Genomic DNA, 12,620 nt, shown 5'->3' on the forward strand with positions numbered 1-12,620 from the left:
CCCACCAGGAGATAAAAACCAGGAAGCCATTTGCAAAGAAAAAACATTGAAATTCATGAGACCATTGAGGCAATAAATAAAAATGAAAAGAGATCCAAGAACTGACCTTTTGTGGCCAGTTAACATTTAATGGTTAGCAAGATAAGGAGAAATGAATCAAGAAGTCTGAGAAGAAGTGGGCAGTAAAAATGAACAAAATTCAGGAAAATACAGCCTGTCAAATCAAAGTAAAAAAATTTTTCCAAGGAGGAGAGAATGAGTACATTCAAATTGTTAGATGCTTTAGAAATATGGCTGGTTTAAAATATGAAAGCCTGTGGGATGACCTGCACATTCAAACTCACATCTGTTCTAACAGTTTAAAAGTACATATAGTTGCACATCATTTAATGATGGGAATACATTCTGAGAAATGTAATATTAGGCAATTTCAACCTATATGAACACTGTAGAGCATGCTTAATACCAAGACGGTTACACTGTCACTAGGGGATACAATCTTATGGGATTACAAAGGAATACGTGGTCCAAGGATGACCAAAACATCACACAGCACATGACTATAGGTATCTACATATCTATAATATAATATATATACACATTAAACACAAAATTATCTACAACGAGTATGTTTCTTGTTCTTTAGTTCCTCACATTAGAAATACTCCAGTAAAATAAAATCACATTCAGTATCAAATTAGCACAAAAAAATTAATCAAAGTACAAGTAATAAGGTAACAGTATATTTCAACAAAGAAAGACTCTCAAGGTCCCAGAAATGGAAACAAACACACAGAGAACACATCTGGAATACCTAGGAAAAAAATTATTAAAAATTCCTACAAGATTCTCATGTGTAAAGCTTAGTTACTCAACAGAATTATTTTTGTCTCAAGCAAAGATAAAAGTTATCCAGTATTTCCTCTATGATGTCACAGAGGGAAGGTAAAGATACAGGTTAAATAACTATAAAATTTTAAAAATTCACTCAAAAGCACATATTTTACCTTTTCAGATTAATATATGGTAAAGATCGAACTTTACCTCAAATTCATGGTGGTTCCAGGATATCACATTAGCACTACCAAGCTCTCTATCAATATTAAATGTTCTCATTTCAGATTCAAGAGTATCTTTCAGTTCTTCTCGTGTTTTGAAATTCCAAATAAGGTTTGACCTGGCGTGGTCTTGACTAAACCTATACATACATATAATCAGAAAAAAATAGAAGCAATAAACATTAAAAAAAAAAAAAAAAAAAAAAACTCACCATAAATAGCCCTTACTACGTCTTATAATAAGCAAGAAAACTGTAGACTTATTTAGCAAGAATAAAGAAAATAAAAATCTGTGTAAAGGCAGTATAGTAAAATGCTAATGGTAGAATAAATACCATTATAAATACACAGGTAGTCACTGTAAAAGTCTTTCACCTTTTCCCATTTTTGAAAGTTTCATAATAAAATATTAAGAAAAAATAAACCTAAACTATAAGACAAATCCATGTAAATTAAAAAAAAAATGAACTGACATTTCAATTTCAATCTTTTGCTAATACAATTTTTTTGTTCTTTTTAGATATACATGACAGTAGTTTTGAGTTAGAAAACAATTCAGATCTTCAGACATCAAATTTCAGGTTGGGCAAAAAAAATTTAACCCTTTTGGAGTGAAGTATATGGGATGAACAATATCCTATATTTGGAACTTATAAACTACCCAATATAATACCATAAAACTGCCAAGTTATGAATGGACATTTTCAAAATATCTTCCTTATATTTTTGGAATAAAATGGATTGGGGATGTAGCTTAGAGATACAGCACTTGCTAGCAAGTTCAAGGTCATGGGTTCAATTCTTGGTACAACAACAACAACAACAGGTGAAATTACAGAATAACTTATTATAATAAAGTTGGACAAAAATATGAACTGGTAATGGACACATTCCACTTCTGCTTACTATCAGTTTGCAATCCTTCTAGAAAGTCTCATTTTAATGACTTTCAAGAAAGTTCTAGGGGTACAACACAACTGAGGGATGCCCGAGAAAGAAATACAAAGGATATACTTTAAGGATATACTATACTTGCACTATATACTTTAAATGTAGTATGGAAAGATTTTAGACACTGTATTTCCTTTACTAGCCAAGGTACAATCAATATTTCAGCTTCCAGAATGAGTACAAGTGGGTCACTTTTTTAAGAAAATGTTTAAATCAAGTCTTTCTGTATTTATGTTAGGTGTTAGGGATAGGGATGGAAATGGGGAGTGGAAGGGGGTTACCATGTTTGAAAGGCTAGACAAATATGAAGTCAACTAACTTGCATATTCATTTGTCAAAAGTCTCATTGTTTTCATTATCTAACTCTTCCCTCCCTCTCCCCAGTATTGGGGAATGAACTCAGTGGAGCTCTACCACTGAGTCATATCCCCAGTTCTTTCTATTTTTTGAGACAGGGTCTCACTGAGTTTCTGATGCTGGCCTTGAACTTGTGATCCTCCTACCTCAAGCTCCAGAGTACCTGCAATTACTGGCTTGCATCACCATGTGTGGTCATCTATCCCTTTTAAGACTCCATTTCCAACAAAGCTTAAAGTAAGTATGCAATCATTTCTAAGCCATAAGTGTTACAAGTCATCATCTCCAAGCTTTAACAAAAACTTTAAAGTAATTTTAGCTCTTCAGACTATCATCACTCTATGTACAAAGCCTAATTTTAAAGAAGTGACTCTAATCAAATCAATCTTAAAAGTTACACATCTTGGCCTGACAGCATAAAAATACCTGTGGCAAAAAGCAGTTTCCAGGGGCTGGGGTTATGGCTCAGTGGTAGAGCATTCACCTAGCACATGTGAGGCACTAGGTTTGATTCTCAGCACCACATAAAAACAAATAAATAAAATGAAGGAGTTTGGGAGTAGAAGGGATAGTACAATGAATCAGACATTATTACCCTATGAACATATATAACTATAAGACCAGTGGGATTTCACATCATGTATAATCAGAAGAATGAGAAATTATACTCCATCTACACATGATGTATCAAAGAGCATTTTACTGTCATGTACAATTAGAACAAATGTCGATGTGTCCATCTATAACTAAAAAAATATATATATTTTTAAAAAGCTGTTTCCAGGGAAGGAAAACCTGTTATGATTCCTCTAACAGAAATATCAAGTTTAATCTATACTGAAAAATAGGCTTAAAGTTTACCTATAATAGAAAAGATCCCAATTTGCTTCTATTTTTATTCTCTGTCTTCTCTTTCGAAGGACTACTGGCTTTTGACTTATATTCTGGAAAAGAAAAAGACTATATAGTACTCAACCTGAGACTAGCAAATAGGCTCAGTCAGAAGATCATCACTTTTATAAGCAATAGGAAATATTTTTATTAAATTTTGATAGAAACAAAATTAATGAAACAAATAAAATCTATAAGATGTGAATACAGGACATTAAATGACATCACATATAATAATTTACCAGCATACATTTCTATAGTGTTCCTCAAATATTTTCCAAGTAACCTAAAGTAACCATTTCAACATCAAATCTTGTAAAGTTCATACATATCACTAGTAAAATTTATAATAATCAAAAACAGTGACTTGGTTCAAACATTTACATGCAATTAATAGAAAAATCATGAAAAATCAATAATTGAAAAAGGTTACAGGTTATTAAACTGCTATAAGAGCCAAGAGAAGCAAGTACAAATTGAAATAGCTAAAGGAAGAAATACATATCTACATTCAGACATATATGAAATGAGAACTGAATTTAATTCATTAAACGAAGAATACCAAAGACAAATCTACATGCCAATTTAACACATTTCACACATGTAGCAGGGACTTAAACTCACCATATTGTTTTTGTCCTGAATTTAATTGTAAAAAGGAAAAAATAAAAAATTTTTAAAGAAAATAGAAAGGAGAAGGCAAGCCTAAATCTGCAAAGCTATATAAACTTATACTGTATACTTATATACAGTATAAACTTATACAGTATACTTATATACTGATGCTGTTAATATAAATCATCTTCACTTTAAGTCAGAAAAAGGCCCACCTGCTTCACTAGGCCTATGACTCAAATTTTAGCTGGAGAATTCAAATAAAGCTAAGATCCCCTGTTCCACAGAGGCACATGTAAGGTTTGTAACTGGAAGATAGATTTCAATGAGCCCCTGAAGTATGAATATGGACTAGAGGTTAAGAATCTCTGCTCCTAGTGGAACTGTAGATATTTCAGACGAGAATTCCAATCCTCAATATGAGAGAAACAAAAAATATGAAGCAGTACAGAGTGAAACATCAAAGTTAAAATTTTACTTAAGTGGCAAATTACATAAATAAAGCAAGAAAATGGACTATATGATATAGGAAGAATGAAAGTAAATTGAGTAGTAAGTTTGAAAAAGTAAATAAATACTCTTTGAAACATAAAACCTATTGGTTATATATAGAAAAATTTTCTACAAATTTTAATTCTGTGCACTACCATGAAAATTAATAAAAGGTGATTAAAGTATACAAACTGAAAGTTTGGTTTTTGTAACAATCTTTTCTCAGGACTTCTAATTAGAAAGAATTTTCTTTTAATTTTCCTCCCACCTTGGGAGAAAAGGGTGGCAGTCTAGAGTAACGAAAGAAAAACCAATTCTCCAAAAACAGGGCAGACTGATACCTTGATAGTAACAAGTTAAGCACTACAGTTAGTAAACATATCCTTAAACTGAAAATAACAAATATTAAAAAAACAATTTTATATTTTAGCCAAAGTTACTTAGTTAATCCAAAACAGTTACAAATAAAATGAACATTTTATTATGATTATATAAGTAATACAGCTCATTTCAAGACTAGCCAGTATTAATAATCTTGACAATAGTTTTCAGATTAAAGCACAAAATTCTACTTTCTATATTTTCATGTTATTTATATGAATAAAATATTTAGAAAGATTACTGTTTCCTAAAGAAATTAATGTTAAATACCAAGGCAGAAATGATAATCTGGGACTGGGGTTGTGACTCAGTGGCAAGAGCACTGGCTTAGCATGTGTGAGGCACTGGTATTATTTGCTCAAAATTTTAGATAATACTCCATGTTTACAGTATCAACAAACCAGTAAAAATTTTTGATATTATGGGCCGCGATGTGGCTCAAGTGGTAGCGCGCTCCCCTGGCATGCGTGCGGCCCGGGTTCGATCCTCAGCACCACATACAAACAAAGATGTTGTGTCCACCGAAAACTAAAAAAATAAATTCTCTCTCTCTCTCTCTCAAAAATTTTTTTGATATTAAAAATACATTTTTTCCTTCTGAATTGCTGTTTTAAAATAACATATATCCCTATTTCCAGTTAAACTGCTTAATGATGGGTACATGTCACATATGAAGTCTTAGAAGCAAAAATTTATTTGATGTATGATAATTAAACTCATACAGCATGGGCTGGAGATACAGCTTAGTGGTAGACCAGTTGCATAGCATGCACGTGTCACCCCACACACTCTATATTTGCCCACATATAAATATATATTTTTATTTCCATTTATACAGCTTGAAATAACTTATTTTAAAAATAGGCTTAACTACATGAAGCCAGGAGCTTGTAATTTTTAGTAACTTTGAAAATCATTCATATCACACCTATAGATTTTTCTATTGTTCAAATGCTATAGCAATATTATCATGACCAGATATGTATATAATTTTTTTTTGTTTTTTAAGTACTGGGGATGAACTCAGGGGTACTTAACCACTGAGCCACATCCCCAGCCTTTTTTTGTATTTTATTTAGAGACAGGGTCTCACTGTATTGCTTAGTGCCTTGCTAAATTGCTGAGACTGACTTTGATCCTTCTGCCTCAACCTCCCTAGTCACTAGGGTTATAGGTATGTGCAGCTGGGCCCAGCTGTATATAGTGTTTTTATTATTCTTTTGCTTATATATCAAAGTGACTCTATGAGGATGGTATTGTTATTTCTGATTTTAAAAAACAGAAAAGTAGGGTTCTGAAAACCTGTAACTTGGGTTAATAAGTGATAGACAGGCTCAGATGTCAGTTAACCAATTCAAAGTTCAGTACTCTTCTTGCCTCTCCTCGTCACTTGAAAGTCTGTCTAATGATTTGTTATACTGCGAATATCACTTATTCAAGTTACCATTAACCTACTATGCTCAATTTCTACATAAATGAAGACTGATCTGAATTTCAAAAACACTTAAGACTATAGCATTTGTTTTGTTATGTTTAGATATTCTGGTAATTCCTAAGAAACACATTTTAGAGAGACACAAAAATTATTCGTTTTGAGTAAAGAAAATACTCACTATAAATTACACCTCTTAGATGGAAGAATGTGCACTACTGAATGGGGTTCTGCTACACATTCTACATGATGAAGAATGAAACTGAAACGAGGTCTGACCTTGATTTGAGGACTAATACTGCAAGATTTAAGAACATATAATAAATTTAATAAAAAATGTAAAAAATTATCTCTGAATTATTTGACTAGTTCTGAATAAAAAGACTAAACCAAAGAGAATTTTTGTAGGTGCAAAACAAAATCCAAAGAAGAAAGGGAGTAAATAGAAATAAAAAAGTATGAAAATAAAATTTATGTAAGAAAATTTAAGATAGTAATTCTATATTAAATACCTAACTAAAATCCTAATCATTAATTCACAAAATTATTAATCAAGGAGGAAAAAATATGAGTCAGATTTAGGTGACATTCATTTTAAACTTCAGATATTCGGTCAGACATATCTGAATGCCTTCACTGTGAACAACAGCAATTGAAGTTAGGCTTAGGACATGTAGAAATGCTATAAATTTAGAAGCATATTTTATTTTTACCTCTTTTTGAGCAATGCCCATCCTATCCCTCCAGTGCATCAACACAAGGTCCACTTTTTCTTTGGCAAATTTTTCAACTTCTTTAGCGGCTTTTCCAGCTAGTCTTTGCCATTCTGGAACTTTATTAAATTTTCCATACTGATCCTATAAAATAATGTTGAAATCCATTACATACCTACTTACAAATTTATTTTAAAACTCCATGTACAGCAGAGTCACATTAGCTATTTAAAATAATAAAATAAATACTGGATGTTAGGGTTAAATAGAAAAACAAAGTGAAAAATTTCTACAATAAATTATTCTTTTTGTCCAAGAAACATTAGGGTTTCAAGTTAATTCCTTTTTTGGTAGTCATAACATGCAAGTAGGAGATGACACAGAGAAAGGAAAAAGATTTGAAAGATGTTTAATTTTCTTGGGGATAGGTCAACCTAATAATTAACATAGATCTTATAAGAAAAATGTGCCAAGTAAGTTCTTTCACTAACATCATTTGTAATTTCATATGTATAAAATATCACATTACACATTTGAAATAAAAAAAGAAATCCATTCCTGAATTTGCAAATAAAATGAGTTAGAGAAATAAAACACTGAATAAAATTAATTCTATTCATAGACTGATGACAGTTGTATAAGCTCTATATACTAAAAATTAATGCAATGTATAAGACAGGTGAATTTTATGGGATGTAAACTTTACTTCAAAAAAGCTGTTAGTAATAATAATAAAGAAAAACATTACTACTCGATGAAATGAGTTTGTGGTGGTCTAGATATGAGGTGTACCTCAAAAATTCCTGTATTAATGCAAGAATGTTCAGAGGTAAAATGACTATAAGAGTTGAAACTTTATCAGTCCATTCAAGTTTGAATAGACTGTTGGTAACTATAGACAGGTAGATCCCAGCTAGAGGAGGTGGGTCACTACAGGAGTACCCTAAAAGGGTACCTCTTCCCTGTGGCCTCTTCACTCTCTGTTTCCAGGATTCCACAAGGTAAGCAGCCTCCCTCTCCCACACACACTCTTCCCCCAGTATGGCCTGCTTGACCTTGGACCCAGAGCAACCAAATCAACTGTTTATGGACTGAGAAACTGTGAGCCCCAAATAAACTTTCCTTCCTCTAAGTCGTTCTTGTCAGGTATTTCTGTCAAAGCAATGCAAAACTGACTAACTCAAAAGTTCTTGACTAAATATTTAGTCATCCACAGAAGAGTATTATTAGAGTACTCTTAATCCTGAAAAGACACTCAGGACAAGCATATTTATATTTACCATTGCTATTTTCACATTATCTCTAACATGCATCCGATCAGCATCCTTCTCAGGAACTGGATCTGAGCTGTCCAAGTATGCGAGCAAGCCCGGTGGCTAAAAACAACAAACAATAATAAAACACATATCCATTTTCCAAGTAATTGCACAAAAGGAAATTCAGATGTAAAAGCCTAAATAAATTAACACTATGATTCAGTTACTGTAAGACTTACTACATGGTAAGTCCTCCGATAAATACCTTTTCAATTACAAACAAAAAAAAATTCCCTTTAATTGTGTATATAATTAAATTTTTTGAAAGGAACACAAAAATCTTTTCTAGTTTCTCATGGACTTACCAAAATGCGTTTCAACAAGTTTGTCGCAGTTGCATTATCAGCCGTCCAGAGCCCCACTAAATGTCTACTTAGCTGTCTGAAAAAAGCAGACGTTGAGAAAGGTTTGCTGCTTTATCTCAGCTAGAACAGAAAGGAATTTTTAAAAACAAAATATCACATAACTATAAGAAATATGGCTACAGTAAGAAAATCATTCTGATGTTAAAAATTATTAAAAATTAATATTTTAATGTGGAGAGGTGTGTGCAATACTAATTGAAGTATTAAAAGTTTGGAAGTTTCTTCAAATTAAACTACTTTCCAGATAGCTACACTAATTTTCAAAGAATCTTAAACATGAAGGCACAGGTTCTTATCCATTTAAAGAAAGTAAAAATTAAAAACAAACAATTTAAACATTTAAAGAAAGTAAGAATTAAAAACAAACAAAAACCCCCAAAGAATTAAAAAAAAACACAAGTAGTTTATATAATAAGATATGATACAATGAAATAGCACTCTGTCATTCTTTAAAATTGTGAACACAAGTAAAAGTCAACAGCTATGTTTTAAGAAAATCTTTTTCGCAAGATCAGAAGTAAAAAATATTTTCACTTTTGGAGTATGGGTAAAGACCCAAAGCACTTACAGAAAATTATTCTAATTCTACTTAAAAGCTAAAAGTTGGGTTCAAAATGAAAATCTAAAAACCATGCTGACTCTGTGGTTTGGTTATTTATTAACCTTAATTCCCATGTAAAATACTGCCTGCTAAATCGGAAACACCTCAGAAGCAGGAACCCTATTTCACCCACCACTGATCCTTTCTAGACTTGGTAGACTTTGGCATTTGCTATGAGTGGTCATGAAGCCAATCAGGGAAGGAACCAAATAATCATCTACAGATGTATGTATTTACTTCTTACATTCCCAGAAGAACATTCCCAGAAGAACAAAGATGAATAGCAAAACTATTTCATCAGAAAGTGAATACTACTCAAACTGCTCATTCCTGAGCCTATCGGGAAGCTAACATATTGCAGTAATTACACTTATAATTTCCTTCACTGATATTTGGTAGGTTTCATATCAGTGACTCCTAAAAAGGTTCTAATTAGAGATAAAAGTAATAACATAAGTGATATATCTACTATAAATGGAAAGCTTTTTAATACTGTAATTCAAGTATTAGTAACATTTTGGAACCTTCTCCAAATTAAAGTGCTTCCCCAATAAATACACTAATTGATCACAGTAGGAAATTTAACTGATTATAATAAAAAGGAACACAACAAGCAAACAAGTAACATGGGGTTTAATGGAATAAAATAACATCTTAATGAAAGTTGGGATCTAACACTGCTAATAAGTAGTACTAAGGAAATAACCTTCCTATCTTTCTATCTTCTCAGACAATACAGAAGATTACTTTAATAGCTAGCATTACAATTAAGTTATGCAGATAGCTTTCTATAATAGTATAAATAAACTATTGGCAAGGCAGCACACAACAGCCCAGGTGATAAAAAATGGAAATCTGTAGTACTGAAATAAAATAAAACATAAGTCAGTAAATTATGCTATTGCTTAAGCTGAAATATGTTAAATACTTAGGATATTTGGTGTTTTATTAATGCTATACTCTGGTAAAACCACAAAAAAAAAAAAAAAAACAACTGAAGAACTGGAATTCATATTGCCTAGAATAAATGAAGAGATTTATGGGTTTTCTTATAGTTGAATGATTTACTGAAAGAAAGATGATTCTCTGAAGGGGAAATTGTTTACCCACAGAGATTTAGGATAAGCCTAGTTTGGGCTAGAAATATATTAAGGTTCCTATTTCTTATATTTAAAGCAGAGCACCTAAATTAACAAAGGTATTTGAAAATTTATGCAAGGTTCCCATATGGGGTCTATGGGGTCATGTGCATGCAAGATAGTCAGAGGAAACAGAAGGGGAAAAGGCCTGGACATGTGGTTATAATTCCATAAACTTCAAAGTACTCTTTTCCATGTTGCAGTCCCATGACTGTGAGTTAAGAGCTTGACAAGACTGTAGGTTAAAAAAAAAAGGAACTGGTTCCCTCACCCCAAGTTATCCATGGCAGGGACAATGACCACTTGGGCATAATCCTTCTACAAGCAAAAGAAAAGTGCTATAGGAATCAAAAGAAAATGGAACGTATGTATAAGCAAATACCTAATTCAGTTTGTTTTATGTAATGCCCAAATTCATTCTCTAAACAGCAATTTATAGCAAATTAAGTCAAATAACTTACCTATTTGTAAGCATCCTTTGATCTGAACTTATTGTAAACATTGCAGTATGCAAGTGTCGAGGTAAGGCACCTTCACTTAGGGCAAGTTCCTGCATTTTTGTAGCAATTTCTTTGTCACCTTCCTTTGGAAAAAGGGTAAGATGATCCCTAAAGCAGAAATCTAGAACGAGCTATCCCAACTTTATTACAAACTTTAAACAAAAGTTCATTACAACTTTAAATAAAATAATTATTCAGAATAATAATATAATAATAGTAATAATAATAATTATTATTATTTCTAATTATCCAAAAATAAACCTGAGAGATGATATTTTAAGATTCAATGTGGCTTTGGAATAAGGTTTAAATGTTACCAGATAAATTACCTTACAAATTATACTTATCTAAAATTAATATTAAAATTAGGTTAATTCCTAAATATCTATCAGTCAACAAGGAAGAAACCAGCAATTCCTATCAAAGGCATATGCAAACCTGGCTTGCTTTTGTTATTTAAAGGATGATGTGATGTTGGGGTAGTTGTTTTTATTTTGATTTTACTTTGTTTATATGGATTCACTTTGGCAAACAGATAAATAGGAATATTAATCAAAGAACTATGAATTAGATAAGCAGTATAACAATTTAAGATAATCTATCAAAAAGTAAAAATGTTCATGTTAGTACTGAGTACTATTACATCAAATGAACATGTAGTATGTACACAAATATGTACACGGTATGTATATGTACATATACCATTTTTAACAGTATACGTACAGTCTGAGATGAAATTCGCCAACATACTCATAGAAATGATACTGGGTGGTAAAGATGTGGATGATTTATTTTTATTTAACCCTTGTATTTTTCTGTACATCTTGATTTTTTTCTTCCAAGATTATAGACTGCTTTTATAATTTGAAAAAAGAAAATTTGCCAGGATTTAAGTATAAATAGTCTTTTCCACAGAAATCACTAGATGTGAATCTAATACGTGTGATTTGTACCTGAAGTCAAAAGTCAGCATTTTGATTATACTTAGTATTAAATAAATATTTTTGTATATAATGAATAATTGGATGGCATGTATTATATGAATGGCAACATGTTGGTTGGCTGCATGGGCCTAACTTTCCTTGGCTACCACAAACTCGGATGGGGTATTTACTTTTGAAAGCTAAAACTGAGCATAACACCCAATAACTAGAGGGGAGAAATTAGCCCTTAGTAGTATATACACACTGAAAATGCAAATAAATTTTCATGTTCCAACCAGTTTGATGCCTTTTTAAAAAATTCAACAGATGTCTAAGGACATACTAACTCTGTGCTTCTTATTTCATTCTGAGCTATACTGATGTATCACAATAGCGAGTTTCTTTTCCCCCCTCCTTGGTAAACAGAACACTCTTACGTTTATCCAAATTGCTACATAATAACAACAAAAGAATACAAAAATTCAAGTCATTTAGATTGATGTCATTGTAAACATCATACTATGTGCTTGAAATTTATAACCATGATCATGTTTTTTTTTTTTTTTTTTTTTTTTTTTAAATACAAGGCTAAAGCAACTATTTGAGAAGCAATATCTCATAACCTGAATATCAAATCCTGGTATCTAGAATTTCATTTAAAATGCATTTTACCATAAGAAGTTTTTGTTGCTATTCTCCTTTGATATCACCTTGCTCTGAACTCAAAAACAGATTTTTATGTAATCCCAGTACCTCAAGATTTCAGTACCTTCATCATCATCACCCAGTGAAAGAACAAAAGAAAGCTAACTTTTAATTCTTTTAAATAAAACAAATAATGTAAGAACAAATTTATTTGCTTTATAACCATACTTACTTAAGAATT

General features: G+C 31.6%; 1 protein-coding gene across 1 annotated transcript in view; it reads right to left on the bottom strand.

Moving 5' to 3' along the window:
• Positions 1–12,620, bottom strand: part of Dnajc13 (DnaJ heat shock protein family (Hsp40) member C13) — a 117,873-nt gene that overhangs the window by 62,198 nt on the left and 43,055 nt on the right. Inside the window, exons 17-22 of the mRNA XM_027933725.3 lie at positions 10,773–10,894; positions 8,512–8,587; positions 8,171–8,266; positions 6,891–7,034; positions 3,228–3,310; positions 1,045–1,198 (exon numbers count right to left, since the gene is read on the bottom strand). Of these exons, the coding sequence (XP_027789526.2) occupies positions 1,045–1,198; positions 3,228–3,310; positions 6,891–7,034; positions 8,171–8,266; positions 8,512–8,587; positions 10,773–10,894 (675 nt within the window). The remainder of the gene's footprint in view (positions 1–1,044; positions 1,199–3,227; positions 3,311–6,890; positions 7,035–8,170; positions 8,267–8,511; positions 8,588–10,772; positions 10,895–12,620) is intronic.

The sequence above is a fragment of the Marmota flaviventris genome, chromosome 8 (assembly GCF_047511675.1).
Source record: "Marmota flaviventris isolate mMarFla1 chromosome 8, mMarFla1.hap1, whole genome shotgun sequence".
Taxonomy (NCBI): domain Eukaryota; kingdom Metazoa; phylum Chordata; class Mammalia; order Rodentia; family Sciuridae; genus Marmota; species Marmota flaviventris.